General features: G+C 36.5%; 1 protein-coding gene across 2 annotated transcripts in view; it reads right to left on the reverse strand.

Annotated features, from left to right (window-relative positions):
• LOC121064329 (macrophage mannose receptor 1-like) overlaps positions 1 to 18,089 on the reverse strand; it is a 38,665-nt gene extending 20,576 nt beyond the window's left edge. The window contains exons 1-14 of one of the 2 annotated variants that reach the window (XM_040545609.1): positions 17,230 to 18,089; positions 15,135 to 15,536; positions 13,672 to 13,845; positions 12,007 to 12,165; positions 10,975 to 11,088; positions 10,230 to 10,364; positions 9,219 to 9,401; positions 7,302 to 7,459; positions 6,514 to 6,627; positions 6,065 to 6,180; positions 5,595 to 5,743; positions 4,116 to 4,315; positions 2,169 to 2,296; positions 1,050 to 1,137 (exon numbers count right to left, since the gene is read on the reverse strand). In XM_040545609.1, coding sequence (XP_040401543.1) covers positions 1,050 to 1,137; positions 2,169 to 2,296; positions 4,116 to 4,315; positions 5,595 to 5,743; positions 6,065 to 6,180; positions 6,514 to 6,627; positions 7,302 to 7,459; positions 9,219 to 9,401; positions 10,230 to 10,364; positions 10,975 to 11,088; positions 12,007 to 12,165; positions 13,672 to 13,845; positions 15,135 to 15,536; positions 17,230 to 17,287 — 2,178 coding nt within the window. In that variant the 5' untranslated portion in view covers positions 17,288 to 18,089. The remainder of the gene's footprint in view (positions 1 to 1,049; positions 1,138 to 2,168; positions 2,297 to 4,115; positions 4,316 to 5,594; positions 5,744 to 6,064; positions 6,181 to 6,513; positions 6,628 to 7,301; positions 7,460 to 9,218; positions 9,402 to 10,229; positions 10,365 to 10,974; positions 11,089 to 12,006; positions 12,166 to 13,671; positions 13,846 to 15,134; positions 15,537 to 17,229) is intronic. The other variant, XM_040545610.1, reaches the window with a different exon arrangement.
• Positions 18,090 to 21,358: the final 3,269 nt, after the last annotated feature.

Genomic DNA, 21,358 nt, shown 5'->3' on the forward strand with positions numbered 1-21,358 from the left:
GGAGGGCTTTTTCTCTTGTTTGCACCTCAAGCTCTAAACACAGACAGAATAAAAATAGGCAAATGGGCTGTTTCTAATGGACTCAATCTAGCTCAGAACTTAACCCCAACACAGTCACACTGATCCTATGCAGGCAAGGTAGTTTGCACTTCATCAGCTGTAACCTGGTTCAAAATGATATTGTCCAACAGCCATGTGGTAGCTGTGACCATATTGTGCCTCAGTTCAGCATTCATGGCTTCCCTTTACTGAGGTTAATGAGGACAGGAGTGTGGCTTTCAGCAGGGAAGTCTTGTCCTACAAACCTAGTGGAGCTACCTTAAGGAACTGACATCCAAATGGGAAGGGTGATCCATTTGCTATAACATGCTTGGGATTTTCAAAAAGTTCTTGGCCAGATCTCAAAACAAAAAAAAAAAAAAAAAAAAACACACTTTTAAGGAAACAAATGTGTTACAAGATAAGACGAAAGTTCCTTGCCTGGGTCAAAAATAGGAAATAGGAGTAGGAGTGCACGGACGGTAATAAGGAGCAGAATTCTGCAGGAATATTTCACACATTTGTGGATATTTACATGAGCTCAAGAGGTGACTGAATAAATTCATGGAAATAAAGAATTAAGAATAAAGATCTGAGTTCTGGTTCTGAAAGACCCTGAGACATCACTTTCTGGGGGATGCAGGAGAATACTGTGAAATCTGTTTGCTGCATGCTTAGCTCTTAAGATGTTTCTGGCCACTGCCAAAGACAGGATACAAGGTCTGATATGACTAATGTTCTGATGTTATGCGTTCATATTATATTCTTGAAAAAGAAAATATGTTGGAATGCTGTGCAGAAAGCTGCGGATCATAGTGAAATGCAGATGATTTCCATGTATTCAGATGTGTTGCAGTGATTTTACTGATGGTTATCAAGGTTAACAACCATATAAATGTTTGCAGGATTAGTGTTCTCTTTCAATAGGAGGAGTAAAAACCCAGAAAGCACATGTACAAACCCCAAGACTTCTTAAGCAAACAAATCTGATGAAAAATTAAAATACTCACTGGAGAGCCATCACTCCAGGCAAATCCTTCATCTGGATTCAAGGAAAACATACCAATCCAATCTTTTTCAAATGAACAGTGAGTGTCACTAACACAAATTACAAGACAGAACAGTGTGTAAACACCAAAACTATCAACATCCAGGAACGCATCTTGAAAGCTTCTACGGCACATTCCAAAGTGCACTGAAGTTGTAATAATTATCCTATTAGCTTTCATGAACGTCATACAGATGTATATATTCTCCCTGGAAATATCTATTATTTATCTGCCTATTACTTGCTTTACTTGCTTTTACTCTTTGATACAGTTTTTCTGGAATGTACAAGAGCTTACACTGAACCAGTATCCCCAGTTTGAATGTACTAGTGCAACAAATGTAATCAGCAGAGCACCAAATTGCCAAGAGCTAGCTCTGACATCATGAGCTATGCAAAGATTGTTGTATTAACTTGGAACTGTAACTAAGATCTTTAAAAACATGTTAGTAATTGTTGCGTACTTTAGACAATGGATGTTTCTTGAACAAAGATAATAGAATCATAGAATCATTTAGGTTGGTAAAGATGTTAAAGATCAGAAAGTCCTTAACTAATTGTCAGTACCCTAACTATGGAGCTGTAAGAACAGCTCACATTTTAGCACTGCTAGTTACCATATGAGAAGCCACTGTACACTTGCTCAGTGCCAATGGCTTATTTATCAAAATTATTGGTAGTATTGTTTTTGTGTTCAGTTTTCTTAGGAAAGGAAAAGCCTTCACTGATTCAAAGAGGCTGATCCTCTTGAAAATGGTCTCAGCTTTGACTATGTCAAGGTGAGACAAAAGTAAATATATTGGTCATATTTTCTATCCTGCTAAAAATACAAACACCCACAATATCATGTATTCCTAAATGATATCTATTAGCCATGATACAGATTTTTCAATCCCTTGGATATAAACAACTCCTTTTTCATGAAACAGTTAATACTAATGAGTAGATAAAACTTCAAGCTTATCACAGTGTTTTTGGCTTTTGAGGAGCCTGTTTCAGAAATCATTTTAGAGTGTTTATAATAGTTCATATTAAATGCTTTTTTTAGGCCTGGTAAGATAAACACATAGAAGATACTCACCGTTTTGCTCTTGATAACATTTGTTTCTCCTCCTCAGAGTTAATGGTCACCAGATCCCCTCCCATTTGTCTACAAAAATCTCGAGCTTCAAGCCAGGATTTCTTTTTAATATGTGATCGGCAGAAGCTCTGGAGAGAAATTACTTTAAAACATATTCTATATGTAAAATGTATAATAGAGATATACACACATATAAATAGCATGTAATGTAATACACATGTATAATACACATAAAATAAACAATGAAGAAATGTACTCTTCCTCAAATACACAAGCCAAGTCATAGCCCACAGGAGAAATAGCATGGATTATGCTGTTCATAAAAGTTTTGCATTAGAGTGGTCTAATTAGTTGCCATAGAGTGACAAACAAAGGGGAGGAGTTGCTAGAAGGGAAAACAATTCCCTTTAACTTGTTTTGCTTGTAGGAGGGCTCAGGCCACCCTCCAAAGGGAGGGAAAGGAGATTAGTTGTGGCCAAGGCAGGACGAAGGAGTCTGAAGACACAGGCAAAAGTTTGACCTCATGGTGTACGTCTCACTTTGCATTTGCAATATGATATCTAACAGTTTGGTAGTTTAAAAGAGAATAAACACTAGTTTGACCAAAGCTAGAAATGATGATATGGGGATAAAGGAGACCAAGTAAATATCATTCCCACTGAGTGAAAGAAAGAAATGGAAGTAATAATAATAAGAAAACCAACAACAATTAAAAGACAAGACCTCATTAATTCAAATAATGTTATAAGAAATACTAACATCTCACACTTACTTAGCATGTTGCTGTTCTGCAGGATCCCAAATCAATATTTACACTCTACCCTCATTTGTTGTTCAAAGTCCTTTCATATGCCTGATAGTTGCAATTGAGTGCACTTCAAGTACAAGTTATCTGTAGCTTTGGTACAGCTATCTAATAAATGTTCATAAGCTTCATAAAAACTGGTTGATTAATGTTTCATGTGATGTATTATCCTTTATTTTGGGGGTAACATGGTTTTCTTAGCAAGGTTAAGCCTTAGGCATTTTGCTGCATGTGGGTGGACATTATTGTTTCTTTACTTCATTCCCTGAGTTCTCACATACCTCGGCTAAATATGGGATTTTTGCACAACCTAGTGACCACAGCTGATATAAAGAGCCACGCTAACAGCCAAATTTTGCTGCTACTACTATTTAATGCAAACTCTCAGCATTGCTGTCTTAATAATGTTGCAAATATTATGTTTTTTCATCTTTGTTCTTATCTTTTCCATATGTTGTTTTTTTTTTTCTATGGACTCAGTATTTATTCCCCTTCTTCCATTTTCTACTCCAGTTTATTCTACCCCTGGGGCACAAACTTCCTGATTTTCTTTCCTGTGTCTTTCTTCCTCCCCTTGTGCCCAGTTCCTTAAACATCATCTTCCTTCCTCAGTTTCTTCCCCCTTACAGATGATTCCTGGAAATTTTTTTTTTTGGGGGGGGGCCTTGTTCTTATCTCAGATATTCATAGAATCATAAAATGATTTACATTAGAAGAGACCTTAAAGATCATTCAGTTCCAACCCCCCTGCCATGGGCAGGGACACCTCACACCACACCAGGCTGCTCAAAGGCCCATTCACCTGGTCTTGAACACCTCCAGGGATGGGGCATCCACAGCTTCTCTGGGCAACCTGTGCCAGTGCCTCGCCACCCTTATAGAGAAGAATTTCTTCTGAATATCTAATCTAAATCTACCCTCCTTTAGTTTAAAGCCATTCCCCCTTGTTCTGTCACTACACTCCCTAATAAAGTGTCACACTCCAGCTTTCTTGTAGGCGCCCTTCACTGGAAGCAAATATTGCCAAATGAAGATGTCCCTTTGTCTTTCCACCCTTCGTGTGTTTTTTTTTTGTTTGTTTGTTTTCCTCCCCAAACCCAACATTCCAAAGCCTTTCTTCTTTTAACTATTTAAGCACTTACTTTAAAACAGGAACTACTATATTTGCTTGACACCCAGCCTTCAGGACATGTGTGTACTGGAGCAGTAGTTGGAATAGGTGGGGCAGTTGCACCATATGCCCACTGTTTACAGATATATTTTTGCTTTGTCTCACAGTCAAGAACATCCCACAATCCAGCTGTAGTTCCAGTTCTCATGGCAACACATCCTGGCTTATTTCCTTTATGAGAAATAAAAAAACACCTTGGCTATCTTATACAGTCTAACTTGTTTAATTCTTACTTGAAGATTCTTTTTTTTTTACTTTTTTTTTAATGTCCTTCATAATTAATTATATGGGTAGAAAATAATTTATTTTTTTAATAGGTAAAACATTTGTTTGCAAGTGAGGACTTCATTCCTACTTACATTAAGCATACTTTATATCAGGTGGTATAACCTCAGTTACTAGTGCTTTTCATAAGTGCACACACCGCACAAGATGTAGTCACATGCACACAAGCTTATATAATGGCATATTTGTGTTCTTTCTTCTTTTTCTGAGTTTACTTAGCATTTAATTTTTTTTTTTTTGATTCCTGTTGAGCACAAAGCTGAAATTCTAATGGACATGTCTACCACGGTGCAATAATTCAGTCCTGAAATGAAATGGTCAGCTATAAGACCATCATTTTATGCCAGTTCAAGACATTTTTTTCCTATGTATCACTTTACATGCATCAAAGTTTACCTGCCATTTTTCTGATCATGCTCAGTCACTCATTTGCCTGAGATTGTCCTGCATTTTATCACAGGTAAATTTTCACTATCAGATATAATTTAGTATCATCAGAAAATTTTGTCATCTGACTATTCACCACTTTTCCACATCATCTGTAAGTATATTAAACAACATGGGCTTTGGCGCAGGTCATTACAGAACTCTGTTGGTGAGCACTCTTTCCCTATAGAAATTAGACTAGTTCTAACCTTTTGCATTCCCTGTCTTTTAACCAAATTTTATATTCATTGCAGAGCTTTCTTCTGTCAGGTCAGATTAGCTGAAAGACAGTTTCAGTATGGTGATGTGAATGCAGTTTTCTTAGCATCACAAGTAAAAAATATATGGTATGATCATTTTTGATACTGTGATTTTGTAATTCTAACTTCAAAATCTTACTACAATTGTTCCATTTCAGGCTCTTTCTTATGACTGCAGAATGGTCTCAGGAACTGCCTGTAGCCTGTTTATCAGAAAACAGGTAATTTTCAAGATTCTAATAACGGTTGTCTGTGTGAAGAAGAGCCAAAAGGTTAAACTTAAGTATATCAGATGTCCAAATATAAAACTGTTATTCAAATTATTCCTTTAAAATTAAAAGTTGGATTTAGGGAACTTCCAGTTCCTTTGAAATATACTGAAAGGCTAAATGATAAAATTCAGTGGATGTTGCCAATGCCAACCTGAATAGGGACTGTGAGGTCAGAGTGCATCCACCATCGACAGTCACAGCACCTACCAGGCATTCCTGCATCCCAGTGTGCAAAGGAGACATCTTCACCGTTGGTCCACTTGAAGGTGCCTTGGTCCTCCATGTCAGAGAGACCGAGCCAGAAATATTTCTCAGGCCTCAGCCCGACAAGGCTAGTCAAATAGGCTTGTTCATACCTGTAAGGGAGATCACAGTAACACAAGTAGAAACAAAAGCCTTTATCCAAATTCTAATTGCCTGATCTGATGATGAATCCTATTCTCCTTTTCTTTGCTTCGGATTAGAGGGAGGGCCTTACAAGGGCATTCTGGCACTATATAAATCAACAACAGAAAAAAAAAAAAAAAAAAAAGATTTTTTTTGTTCAGCTACAGACCTCATCTGTAACTTGTAATTTACTGTCTGTCCTTGTGTGAGAACTGTGAAGTAGTTCATGAGTAATTTAGGAACATACAACCTTTACCTATTCAAAAGACAAAGAAAAGTGATTATCATACCTAGTTTCAACTGTGGCTAAGTAACCTTTTTCTCCTTCACAAGTGCTGTTTGCTTCTGAAAATGTTGCTGGTGCATGTCCAATAAAATAACAGTAGGTCCCATATCGTCTCCAGCCCTGTAATATGATTATAGGATCTCCTTATGAGTTTTAAATAATTGTGGTGTCATGTATTAAGTGAGCTATACCATTTTGAAGTGAATGAAGCACAATAATCATAAATATTATGAATTAGCAAAATTTTGCAGTGAAATTAGATTCCTTCTAAATGGCTTCTGTAAATAGCTTAATAAAGTTTGTAGTAACATTAAGAGAGAGAGATAAATTCCATAGTAAATAACAAAAATTACTTCTATATATAAATGATGTAAATTCAAATATTTCTGGATGATTCTCAGACAAGGGCCTTATTTGATCTGAAAAATTAATGTTCCAGTCTTATATACTTACTTTTTTGCAACCTACATCAGTACTTTCCTTTTCTCCAGCTATTTGTGATGCAGGTTTTCTTTTACAAATGTAACCAGCTTTCTTCTCACAGACGTAGTCTGCCCAGTAGCCATCCTATGAGGCAGGAAAAAGAAAGAAATAGCAATGAGATTAAGATGAATAACCTAAAGAAATTGAATAGAATTTTTTTTCTCCCTTCATTCTGAAACAGAAACATACTGTTTTCCTTATGCAGTCCCCCAAGCTGATAACAAAAATAAATCTTCTCACACTCAGTGAAATAGCAGAGTGGTCTATGGTAGTACTGCTATGGCCAGTAGTGATGAGCGGGAATAAGGGTGCTGGGTTTCCTGGCCTCTTTTCAGCTGGAGCTGGTCCTCAGCCTGTTCTGCAGGAGCAGGCACAGGCAGTTGTGCCACACAGGGACAGGCAAACAAGCAGACACAAAGGCAGCAGCAGGGATCCCCACATTACACCATTGCCACCAGAAGAAAAGGCAGAGGAGAATGTATCCAAATGACATTCAAAGACCTGCTTTATGGCCCCAGTTTCAGTGGTGACTTTTAGATGAACTTGAAGAGAAAAATTCTTCAACAATGCAGCCATGTTTTCATTTTATTTATTTATTAATTTATTTATTTAAATGAATGGTCGTAATTTAGTCTCATCTTTTCTCCTCGCATCCTTTTTCCTGGCCCTAAATAGTTGATGAAATAGCAGGGCACATTATTCTTTTGCTAAGAATTTAGTTTTAATGTTAAAGTCAGATCCATGCTGAATAATGTTACCTGGCCCTTGATCAGTACACAATCTTCTGGTCTGTTTCTGGTGCTGGATGGCTCTCCCAGGTGCCATTTTGTGTATGTCACTGGTGTACCATCACTCCATTCAAAATACATTTGAACCTTATGGTCATTCAGCCCAATCCAAAGCTTGTCTGTCGGCTCTAAAACATGGAAAAGACCTCTTACAGTGCTGAATCCTTTTCTCAGCAACCTCAAGCTCTAGAACACATAATCCCTTAATTTATCAAACATAGCATTATTTAGTTTGTTACATAATCATTTTAAATGTTAAATTTTTCACACATATATTACAATAAATACAGTGTTCAGTGTGTTGCAAAAATAAGATATAATGAAATAATAGAATCACAGAATATCATCAGTTGGAAGGGATCCACAAAGATTATCAAGTCGAACCCCTGGGTCTATTCAGGATTATCTAAAAATCCCTGTACTGAATCAAAATAAATAAATAAATAAACCACTTCTTTTACTCATAGCACTCGGAGAAGAGTAAATTACCATACTGATGCTAATGTACAATGGTGATATGGTGGAACTGTGTGAATAGTTAGTTTTCAGGTTCTATTGCACTGGTCAGATTTTAAAATATTGTTTTGATCTAACTTGGAATATGTTTTACTTGTCTTTCAAAAAAAAAAAAAAAAAGAAGAAGAAGAAGAAAAGCAGAGAACCCCCCCTAAGTCCATCCCCCAAGGCCTAGGATATTTCTTTAGGCAATAAATTAAATCTCTGATACTACTCAAAACTCAGCAGTGTAAGGATGTCAGCAACCGGATCTAACTTTGAAGCTAGCCATGCAAGCTGGGGCCAGACCATATGACCTTCAGGGTCCCTTCTGACCTAAATCAGTTTAAGATCCAATGGTTTTAGGCATTCTAAATTAAAGGAAAGTGAGAAAAATGAATGGTAAATTTAGGCAGCATTCAGAAAAATTAGAAAAAAATTCTGGAAGGATATTCAAAATTTTCTCAGTAATAATTAAACTGAGGGATGATACTAGAACCAAAAAAGTAAACAAAAGCAAAAATATCTCACTGTAGGAGCTGGTTGTGAGGATGGTTGGCATTAAGCAGATAAGTTACTTTTGATGAAAAATGATAATTTTCTGTCTCGACTATTTTGCACTTTTCAAATAGTTAATTAGGGCTTTCACTACCTCTATGCACAGGAAAAAACAAAATAGGGGCAAAAAAAAAAAAAGTGCAAAAAGTAGCAACATATCTACAGACTCTTCACATTTCTGTCAGTATTATTAAAACAGGCCATGGTGAGATCATGATGTTAGATCCAGTCATCTAAGTAGGTTTCTTCAAGAAGCCCAAGCAATTTCACAGCTGTCTGCCTGGAAACCCCCTTGGCTAGCTCTGCTGATCTTTTCCTTCTGGCAAATTCCAGCACTTTTCTTCAGTAGGTTCCTTCCATTGCTTCTGCAGAGACTCTTGCTCTTGCTGATCTTGGTGCTGGGTGACCAGCAAAGCACAGGAAATGATTTAGAGCCACACTGTAAATTCCCCAAATGTGCTGAAAGCAGTACATGTGTTGCTTTTCCATAGAAAACATTTTTCAGATTTGCAGTTCTATTTCACAATACTTCACTGAGAAAGCTTCTTACTTGGGTGACTGACCCCCTGCACTGGTGCAAGGCAAAACACATCAGGACTGTTGAGTAAGTCTGCAAGTTGCTGCATAGAGGAAGGCATCAGTTTTGAAGCAGAACGGATAATACTGCACTAACACTAGTGCATTGTGTGTCCTTGCATGTCTTTGGCTGCAATGTTTCATGTTAATACAATTCCTACACCTCCTTTGAGGTAGCTGATACTTCTTTCATGCAAACAAAACAAACAAACAAAACAAAACAAGCAAGCAAGCAAATATAAACCTGGAAACACTCACTGTACCCAAGCCCAGACACTATAAAGCTGTGCTCTTCAAGGCTTCGGATGCTGGCCAGGTGACTCCCTTCCTTTTGACAGGAGGTCAAAGCTACTTGCCATTCTTTGGTCTCCCTGAAGATCTTGTAACAGTGATCTACATAAGGTACCCATCCATCTGGGCAAGTAATAAACCCAGTATCACCTAGAAATAAACATCAGTGTGTTAGAGGAGTTCAAATGCTATCCAAAGGACACGAAGCTGAAAATTGTTTCACTCATTCTCTGTAAAAGCTCTAAACTAAGAATTTTCTTTGGAGATTCTTATTATAGCGAAATGATGGATGGAGAACATTAAACACAAACATGATTCCATGATGGCATGTTTAGCTAGGAAAATTAAAGATTTTTAATACAGATATTAATTAACATAAATTCTAGAGTTATTATACAGTCAAATGTGTGTAAAATAGACGTGTATAAATTTTAACACCTTCTGCATTACTTAGTAGCTATTTATCAGTTAAGGGAAATCAGAAATCGTCATCTGCACTTAACAGACTGCTTACGAGTTTCTAAAAGATTAAGTATGTTGGTAGAGTGAAAATCATCTAGACAAATTTGGAACTAGATATATACAAAGGGAAATACCAACAACAAAATACTTATTCACTTAAAATATCTTTTATCTTTGCAATGTGTCCATTTTTCTTCCTTTAAAGATATTTACTAACTTCCCTCTTCTGAAAATAATTTTTGGTTTGTTCTCCTTTTTCATGCTCAGTACTGTGTGTATTCAAAGAGGAGACCTGACTCTTTCATTCTGTGTGTTTTGGACTGGAGAGCAGCCTAGAAAGGGTACAAAGGTTGTAAAAACCAAACAAGAACAAGAAAAGAAAAACAAGAAAAATGAAAATGACAGTACTGGTTAAAATTAGTTCTTATTTCTATTACAACTCATCTCTGCCGTTAGGAATACCAAGCAATTCAGATAACAGCTTCTATTTTCAATTATCAACATAGATTAACATACCTGAGGGTACCAAGGTAACATTTCTTTTTTTACAAATGTAGCCAAGTTTCTGATCACATTCCCAATTTTGCCATTTAGCTTTTGTTTCAGGATTCAAAACCACACAGAGTTTTCCAGATTCTGGAGAGGGACTTCCTTTGGGAAATGTACAAAAAAAAAAAAAAAAAGTGAACTTTTCTGAAAGCCAAGTAGAACTCTAAGCCCTAAAATGCACAGGAGTAATTACTCCTGCTAGAAGTGACAGCCCCAAAGATCAAGCTTTTTCCACCTTCGACAAGAACTGAGGTAGTGGGAATGCCCCCATGATGTCTAATATATCATCATTTAAGTGTACATGAACAGGTAACTCATTCTGCTGACTTTTAATATTACTTGCTGGTAATATTGCTAATAATATAATAAATTATAACTATACTAAAATATAGTAAATTAATATTGTTGCTAGAGACCAGAAATGGGAGAATATGTGTTTATGGGGGTTGTAGTATTATTCTCAGGCCTAAAAAACTTTTGCAATACATAGAAATTTCTGATTTCTACTGGTATAGAAAAAGCTATAGAAAACTACAGACAAAACCTTTTCTAAAGCTAACACAAGAAAAGCTAAAATCCATGTTGTTTTGGTGGCTTAATGTTAACATTCTACTTTTTCTCATGCTCAGATAAACTGAGAATAAAAGTTAAAGTATTTGAGGTATGTATCTTTTCTCTTCAGAAATACAAAATCAAGGAAAGTCACAGCTACCTGGAGCCCAGTTTAAATACTGGAAGGGGCTGCCTCCAATCCACTCCCAGCCACTCTTCAAGTCCAGTCTATTGAGCCCAATCCATAGCATAGAATCTGTACTTTCTGTTAATTCTAAGTAAACAAAGGAAGACTTATAAATCACTTTTAATAGCAAATAATATTAGTCATTATTAGTCACTAATAATATTTCTAGGAAGACTTGCAATTCTTTAATATCTAACTACAAATGTCTTTAGATACTATGGTATCTGATAAATTGAAATATTCCAAAGCTTTGATCCATGTAAAATGCAAACAGCAACACTCTCTTATTCTTTCAATCACCTATCGTGAAATGAGCTGCCACAGGGTAAATTCAGAATTAAAGTGTTTTTGTAGAATAGCCCAAACACTTTAAAAGATTGGAGATATTCAAGTGGAAATATTGGTGTAGTGTAAGTGTAAACTCACAAACTTATAAGTCTTATAATTTAAATTCATCATTAGAATAACAACTGAGACTTTCTTCCATGCAATTCCTCCAGAAATACATGGGTGGGTAGAGACATGATATGGGATGTATGAATAACTGATATTTTTCAGTTTGTCAAATGAATTAAAAAAAAAAAAAAAAAAAAAAAAAAAAAAAAACAGGTGCTAAGCTGCATTCTCTTTTTGCATAAATATGTCATTTCTCTTACTTTCAAAAATTTTTAAGTTTACTTTTGATGAAAAAAGGAAATTTTCATTTACATTTCAGAAAGGTTTTTTCTCTTTAAAACAAACAAACAAAAAAACTAGATTTTAAAATGAGATAACATTTCTAAATAGGAAGTCAAACTGCTACACTAGCAGGATGCTGGAATACTCTGAATTTTGTTTAAACTTGACAGTGATTTTGACATGAATTTGCAATTTCTAAAAGATTTTGTTTACTTACTTTTGTATATTTAGGCCCATAGACATTAGCCAAAACTGTACCAGGTAGTCCTTAGCTGTGATGATAGACTGAAAAGATCCTGAATGTCAGGGTTTGCTTTATTTCCTTACCTTTAAAGTACGTTTGTTCATGAACATCTGTGATACTCAATAATTCTGCATTTTGTTGTTGACAGCTCTTCCTTGCTTGGTGCCAAGTGAGAGCAGATTCAGAGTTTATTTGGTAGCGGACATTTGTTAACAGATCTGTAATCCAGGTTGTATCTTTATCTGTGGAGAAAATAGTTATTATGGGGTGACAGTAATTCACTCACAGAAAAATGAGTTGAAGGTTCTCTTTATGCATGACATTCTCATTAAATGCTGGCTGTGCTGCTCTTTCAAGAGCACTGGAAATGTAACAAGCAGGATAGGGAAGGAAGAAATTAAAGCCTGTAATCTGACAGGTAGTGCTGGCAAATGTTCCCTCCTGTTGCATGAAGATACATAATTCAGGAATTACTACAAGGGAAGTGAGTGCATAGAGAAATATATTGCATGGAGCGCTGTGGCAGAAATTGCAGTTGAAATCTATAAAAAGATACATAACTTCTCCTTCTCATTCTTGGCAGCAGTTCCCACTGAGAGCTGTGAGACCCAGCTATAGAACTGAATTTAACATCAGACTGCTCTTAGATAAATCTTCCCCTGCTAAAAGCTTCTGGATGTGTCTGCCACACAGCTTCGGATCTGGGGCACTGCAGTAGGACTGAGCTGCATGGTGCTCCTCTCCTGATTATCTCTGCTTCTTTCATCTGTTGAGGATCTATACATGCTCAATAAAGTGCAGTATGAAATTGAGTCAGATGCTTGATTAGTCTCAAAAGCCAGTATGAAGTTAAATTAAAAGAACTAAGAACTGGTTTTCAAAGGCTTTGAAAATTACTCATTGACCCTATGTCACATGCCATTTAGACTCATTGTAATAGGTATCATTGCAGGGACCTGGAAAATGTATTTGATTACAGATCTGAATCAAACCAAATGCACATTTTGAATGGACTGGGGTAAAGGAGTGTTTTAATAATAAAAGATGTAATGTTGATCAGGAGCAATGGGGACAAAGAGGAGAGCTGAGAAGTGTCTGATGTCCAAAGCTTATCAGTCAAGAATAAAGCCATAACGGGAGCTGGAGAGAGAAGTGACCACAGAAATGGAGGACAATTTTTCAGAAAGCAATTGAAGTAGTAGTAGAGAAATGCCAGGAATGGGAGGCAGCTGTCAGGGGAGTGGAAAGACAGCTTTCCAGGCAATGTGAAGAGGTCTTAATAAGATCAGTAAATGGACATGTACTACTTAAGCAAATATACATATATATATTCAGATGAAAATCACGAAGACTGAATTGTTAACTTTGTCATTAAGCTTCCTACAGCTCTTATTTTTGTGCCCACATCCATCACAGTGGGGGGTCCTCAGAAAAGGATCGTACAGGTTGTACAATGGTGACAGATTGCATCCTGCCTGGGAAACAGGGAGGAACTCAAAATTACCCTGCTGCTCAGCAACACCACCACAATTAGTGGGAACTGCATGTTATTTTACTATTCAGTCACAGTTTTCTCCACGCCTTTATGCAACACATGTTATTTCTTTGTGTGGAGTGCTGTAAGATGTGGCAATATTGCTAAAATCTATTCATGTACACTACCCATCATTATAAAGACATTGATACTCTGCCAGTGCTGGTTCGACAATACCACACTGGGGGAACCTGTGTGGGAACAGATAGCTTACCTTTTAATGGGCAAAATCCATATCGCTGGTCTGCATCATAGTCTGCAGTCGTTGCACACCAGAGCCAGCCATCTGATCGGCCAGCATCTGTGCACTCGGCATACCACTGCTTCTTGTACATGAAAGGGAACACACAGGGTGCCCCAAAAGCATTTCCTAGCAGTGTAAAAGTCTCTGAGAAGACAAAATGATAATGACAATATGGAAAATAAAACAAAGTTTGAAAAATACAAAGTCTATGTCAATGGTTGAATTGCACCTGAACCTTTCCAGACTTAAGTGGCTGATACGTGTTGTAGAGCAGTGTTATTTGAAGTAATAACAGCTAAGTCTAAAACTAGTTCTTTGTACTGACAAAGATGCTTTCAGAAACTATTAATAAAGCTCCAGAGCTCTACCCTAAGGTACTACTACTTTAAAAAATGTCAAGAGTTATATAAAATGCACAAGAGCAGGAATTAATATTTGGATGTTCTACTTCCTGGAAAAAGTAAACATCAGGTTCTTCTCTCTGTTTTTGTTTTAGTGAGCATTTAATCACCTCACACACAGTGGAGCAGCCCCCATATACAAGGCAGGGGGACGAATACTGAGAATATTCTACAAGATGGGTTGGTGGGTTTCAGAACATTTGTTTTGGATGTGGGAAAGCCATTCAGAACAATCAGACTTCAGCTAATTAAAAAGGGAAATTGTACTGGTAATTATAATCATGCCATGAGCATTGTTATCTTCTGAGTCACAAAAGCCACGCTTCCTCCACCCACAGTGAGCCCTTTCCCAGCTCAACCATATTGTGCTTTTTTCTTGAGGATATAATTTCATTTTCATGTTGCTGTATATGAAAATTCTCAGTATTTATACTCTCCCAACAATGTACTGACAGGGTATGGTGAGCAATAGTGATTTAGAGAATGCTTACATGTAAGAGTGAGTGAGTGAGTGAGTAAGTATATATGTACATATGTATATAACATAATAAAATTGTTATATAATTATGTGGTATTTAACTAATAATGATATGATATAACATTAATAATTTTAATATTGTTAATTTATGTAATGTATTTATTATTGAATTGCAATATGATGTATTAATATGTTGAATATATAATTTTCAATAATCATATATTATAAGATATTATTTATATAATTAACTATTTAATTATGTTATCATATTAAGGCAGTACTTATATAAAATACTTAAAATGCTAATAGTACTAATAGAGTATATTATATGTACTATAGTATTATAGTGTGTATACTGCATATATGATATGTGAATTCTTGTTTTATATATATTATATATATAATGCAAAAAAATATGGAATTAAATTCAAAGCTAACTGATTTTCTAAAACTCTGATGGTTACTGAAGGAATCAGAATATTCAGAACCAAAGATCCAAAACACTCTAACACAACGAGATTAGTGCAATGGATGGAAGAACAGATTTTCTTTACCTTCATATCTCTGGGAACATAAAACATCCATGGCCCCATACATCTTCCAGTTACTCTTTGGACTAAGGCCTTTCTTTAATATAACATTATCATGTTCTCCATTGCCAGGACTGAAAAACAAATCTTCTCCTTGAATTGCAAGGAGGCTTTCATTTCTGCATTCCCACCACTGGAGCTCACTTGTTTGGTTACACGGATATAGGGTGATAAGAGACTCATCTTCCTTCAGTGGCACACCCAGGCATAGGTTCAGTCTCACACTCATGAGCTGATGATCAGTAATCCACCTGAATTTTTGTGCTTCATTGTCTTGGTGGCAAGTTGCAGTTCTAACTGACTGTGCAATAGAAGCCTGAAGACAGAGTTTGCTGACTTTATTATACATTAAAAATGTTTCAGTGTCTGTAAAACAAAGTAATGCAAGGAATATATATAGTCAAGATAAGTGACATGATTCTATTTCCCATTTGCATAAACTAGAAAGCATTGCTTTCTTATCAGATAAAAACATGCTTTTGAATGGAGTCTGTTGCAACATCAGTTTTATTGGTTAAAAAGCAATAAGGTAGACAATAGAATATGTGTTTCTTTATGTCAATATATTGTGGATTAGTGGCAGCCAGCAGCATCAGCAGAGCTAAGCACATCTTCTTGGATTTATTAGTTGGATATATTGGATATATCTTGGATATATTAGTTATGTGAATTCCCTCAGCCACTCTATCACCATTGCCCTGTTTCCACGTGTCCTCAAATGCATGGCCTTCTGACCTCTGCAAACTTTCCTTATGCTGCCAGCCCTTACAGGTGTGCTAGTAGGGTCACAGCCATCTTTCCTGAGCCATTTATCCTTTCCCTCCTGAAGCCAGATTTTTTTTTTTCCTTTTCACTGAATAAATGTGGGTAAACTACTCTGGACCTTAGAAGGTCCACCTGTAACAGGAATCGGGTCTTCAGCTCTCTGGGTAATTTCACTGATCATGTCTACAGTGTTGACATCAATGTAAAGTAGAAGTAGTTGAGCTAATTTCAGTCCTACAATGAGTTTATTGGTAGCAATAGTGAATCAATATAGGCACATCTATGAGTGCATTCTGCTGTTTTATGGTGTACCTTGTGACACACCCAATTGTATTTCCCTCCAAAGTTTGTGGGATTCATAATCTATTTTGGTCTGTGATAGTTCTTTTGATCACTGGGTGTCATATATTCTAAAAAAGGTATTAAAAAGAAAAAAAGAAAAGAAAAAAGGAAAATCATAAAAAAGCTTCCAAAAATATTACATCAATTTAACTGATAACTTACAACACAGATAAAATAACTATTCTGCTCCTGCAGTGATACTATGTACAATTAAGAAAAATAGATACTCTGAGGCAATCAATAACAACTAGTTTTACTCAGGAGAGAGCTGGTTCTCCAAAGTTGTCTGCTTAACAACTACGATAGAAATGTAGGTAAAGGGATGGAAGTACTATTATCGCTAAAGTTCTACAATAACTTCCCAAAGGTATTCCAACTTTATTTGACACAAATTTTACTTCATTCATTTTATCAGTGCCAGTGAATTCAGCAAGTCTGTTCAAAAGAGTGAATGGGAATAATCCTCTCAGTAAGCACTAAGACTCTGGATTGCCCAGCCATCAGCTGTGAACACCTTAATGTCCTCCAAATTATCCCACACTTCACCACCCCTTAATTTTTTCTTGACTGATTTTGCTAAACATTACTCAAACACCTAAAAACAGTTCAAAAAATAAGAACACAGACGTAAAATAAAAAATAGACATTTAAACGTATCTTACAATTTTCTCTAGGTTTGATCTTCCGAGGTCACTGAAATGGTACTACCACTATACATGAATAAAGGCATTAAGAATTCAGTCTTTGTTTCCATGTCTATTCTTTTTTTTTTTTTAACTCCTAGATCCTGCCCTTGCTTTTTGCCTGCCCTGAAGAACTCCTCACCTATATGTCCCAAACTAATAATGTACATACAGGCACTGCCGCAGGACTGTAAAGAACTCCGAAATGCCAGGAAACACGGAAGCACTTTCACGCAGAGCTTTACAGGACACAAGCGGGAGGCACTTACCCGCCAGCTGCAAAGCACCGTGAATGAGAGAAAGAACAAGCAAGAAGCCAGAGAACATTGCAAATGCTACTTTCTTTTCTTCCTTCCACCAGAAGCTGTATAATGAGTGTTGTTGATAATAAAGTCCTTCTGAAGAGAGGACAGTGATCAATCCTTCTCAGTTTCAAAGGCTGGCTGGTTGAAGAGAAAGCTCTGGGTGCTAAATAGGGAAATATTCTGTCACATGCCATATTTAAAAAAAAAAAAAAAAAAAAAAAAAAAGATGATGACCGCATAGCACAAATTTTGCCTTTGGATTTCTAACTGATGGCAAACTGTTCTGCCTTGAGAAAGCAGGTGATAGACAGAAGATTATATCTCAAAACTTTATTGCTCTCTCTCCTGAAGAAACATCCATGGAGCTAACAGCTATCTAACACCTTAACAACTTAATCACACAGTGAAAAAACACCATCACAAAAATGTCAGTCTCATGCTTTCATGTGTGAGATGAGTCAGAACTCAATTTTAAAGGTCCAGGATTTCACTGAAATTCACTGTGCAGGATATTATTAAAATTTATTTCCTTCTATATGAGATTCCCATTACCTTACTGACCATGAGTTCTGCAGAAATACAATTAGGAAAACAAGACCCAAATCTACCTGAAAAATGTCTCATTTTCAAAACAGTTCCCATTTTTCCCATGAAAATGCACAGGAAAATACAAATCTTGTCAGACAGTGATCCCAAGAGCCAGCCACAATTTCATGAAATGCCACGTATACAGGTGCATTGCAGATCTACAGATACATAAGATCTGGGATCTTATGTAGATCACAGAACCAAACTCATGAGTTTGTTTTCTAAGCATATTGGTGGAAACCTGGAAAACACAGTGCTCCTGTCTGATCCACAATAGACTATCCCTATAACTGCATAAAGTTCTGACATTACCACAGTGGATTTCTACCAGGTAAATATTTTGTTTTATTTAGAAAAACTTTTAAATAGAAAAATCAAACTATAGCATGAGATTATTCAAAGTGTAGTAACATACTTATTCTTTACCTGTAGCGAAAGTGTGATAGCAAGGAAATTTGGCATTGTCTCCTCTTTGTTGCCATGATGATTGCATTTCCTAAGTACAGGATTTGTTTATACTTGGCTACTCAGCAAAAAGACACTACAAGAAAGAGAGTTAGTCTCTGAGAAGGTCTGCAAGATTAAAATAAAAAGGAGAAATTGAATTGCGAAATAAACTACAAGGACACAGGAGGTACAGAAGTTAGGAAGTTAAGGACAAAGTTAACTGAATTTTCTTTTTCAGACAGTGACGAAATATATTAACAATTACAATAAAGTCAATACCTTTTCCTGGAAAAGACATTTGAGATTTCTAGAACTTTTTTTTTTTTTTTTAAGTCCTTTAATCAGCTACCAAGCATTTTGCCTGGAAAAGGTAAAAGCTTTCTTTAGCCTGAACTGGTATCTCTCAGACAGCACTTCCTTACGGCATGTGGCCTAGTTATATAAAAGATAGATTGTCACTTATGCTGTCAAGAGTTTTAACAGCCTTGTTTTATTCAGGAGCTGATACAGGATGAGGCATTCCTCCTTCTTCTCTTTGTAGTTGCACAATTAGAAAAAAATAAAAATAAAAAGTAAAAGAGGAATGGTTCCTTTACTTTGCCCTCTGCAGTTCCTCAAACCACCAGCGCCAGACACATCTGGCAGTATAACAAACACTGTTTTGTTAACAGATTGAATGCTCTTACACCTTTCCCAGTATGCCCAGGATGGAGAATTGTGGGGCGCTGTGCTGGTTCCTGGAGGGGGGTGGCTGATCAAGGCCATCAAAATCCCTGGGACCAGACTCTGAGGAAGAGCAAAGCCAGAAGTGTTCTTTGTCATCATCACATCGTCACACCTGCACCTGACACCTCCTGGTCACTGCAAGTCACCAGACACATACCTTGGGGAGTGCCAGGCAGGAGGTGGCATTGGTTTATTGCTCCATTGCACTTAGGTAATCAGGCAACATCACGTGCCTTCATCTCAACGCTGTCCACAGGGGTAGACCCACCATCCCACCAAGCTGCATTTGTGTAGGTGCAGGTTGGCCATTCCTGATCTAGAAGATCAGAAGTTGGGTTAAAAGCAGAGTTATACTCCTTGGCATGAATTTGTCAATTCTCTTTTCCTTCAAATTCAGGGAGGGTGCAGTGTCGGCTGCTAGAAACACTAAGTCTCTAGAGACACCAAGACACTAATCCTATAAGGAGGTTGATCACTAACAGAGTAGAAGTTGACTTGCTAGAGGTTCACCTGGAAATCTCAATCAGTTCATTAAACTTTTCCTTACTCAAATATCGAGAGAAAAAGAACAGCACAATATCAACAGCACCCTGTACCTCAGTATATCTGATGTGCCTAAATGAAAAAAAGGAGTGACATAAAGTGATGGTTGCTTTGCAGGCAATAATCTGCCAAACACTGATGTCAGATGTTCACTGGCAGCTACAATGACATAAAAAGACCTTTGTGTTGAGCTCATAAAGTGCTCTGAGATCCTTTGGCATCAAAGAGGCTTTAGGATCTGCTTTGTTGGAAGACCAGTCCCAGCATGTCTTCCCACACACTCAGATGCAGTGGTTGAGAGCAACTGATGCATTCTTGTGCTTGCAGTCCAGTCCTGACCATTAGGGACGGATTGCAAGGCGATTGCTCTCATGGGTTACAGCATCAATTAGTGACGCTGTGCCATGTTTAGTTGAATATTTTGATATAGAGATGAGATAAGCCTTTGTTAACCGTTATTTTTCTGGGCCACTTCTAGCAAGTGGGGACAGGTGCTGTCTGGCATCCATTGTAAAAGTTTTCATTCAGGCTGAGAAAGGCATCACTTTAAGCTGCTGTTTATCAGTAGTTCAAACAATAAAATCCACACAGGTCAAAATAAAAGCTAAGTAAGGGAAACAAGCCATTGGACTGAAAATACTGTTGCTAATGCATTCGTTTTCTTGTTTTTTTGCACATCTGTTGAAAGCAAATGGAAAGCAAGAAGAAATTGAGCAGAAAGGCAGCAGCATCATGAACTTCATCATGAAAGGGAGACCAAAAAAATTTCCCTGGGGAAAAACAAGTTTGAATATTGTTTGAGGAGCGATATTGTCTGCTTATTTACTTTTTTTCTAAAGAATTGGGATTTACATGTTTCATCTCAGAAGACTATAATTATGACATCCTCGCATCTTAAGTCCATTATGCACTGCCAGAAACTACATGTGTGGGTACTACATGGACAATAGACATTTTAAAAGCAAATTTAGCAGCATACAAATGAAAAATGAAACTTCAAATGAAAAAACATTTCCCTAATATGGAATTATTAAATGAATCTTCACTAATTAGAATTGGAACTCATAAAAAGTCTGCACTTTATTATTATCCAGAGCAGGAAGTATTAAATTAGTTAGACACAAATTTTGAAATGACAGCAAGTTTTTCTGAGGTAATGAAAAAACAATTGTCATATTGTCATACAATTGATTTACATTTTCTACAAAAAATGCTGTGAATATTTTTAATGGGATGAATAATTTGCTCCATATGATCTGGTCTGTATCATGCTAGCAGCAATACAATGCAGTTAATAATAAAAAATTACCATATTGTTTTCACATCTAGAATTGATCACAAATTAGGAAAATGTCATGTGCTCTATAAATATACTAGAACAAGGAAAACAACATGCAAAGAAAGTATAGCTCCATGAAGTACTGCAACAACACAGAGAAGTAAAAAATACACCAAGTTTTTGTTATTTTAATCTTCACAAAATGAGTTAATTGTGACAGAATGGTCAACAATTTTAACTACACTAAGAAAGAATAAAAATTAAAGCAAGGAGAGGATGTATACTGAAATTAAATAAGACACCTTCTGGTCTTATATTATGACCAAAGGACTGAAATATTTCTGGTGGTAATGTTAAACCATTAACAGTAATAATCTCCAAGAAATTATGCATGTATAAAGTCTTAGAATACTGGAGAAGAGAGTAACACATGCTTAAATCAGATTTAACAACAAATTTAATTTGTTATAAGAAGGGGAAACTCCGGATTACACTGACTTCAATAGAAGG

Source organism: Cygnus olor, chromosome 2, assembly GCF_009769625.2.
Source record: "Cygnus olor isolate bCygOlo1 chromosome 2, bCygOlo1.pri.v2, whole genome shotgun sequence".
Taxonomy (NCBI): domain Eukaryota; kingdom Metazoa; phylum Chordata; class Aves; order Anseriformes; family Anatidae; genus Cygnus; species Cygnus olor.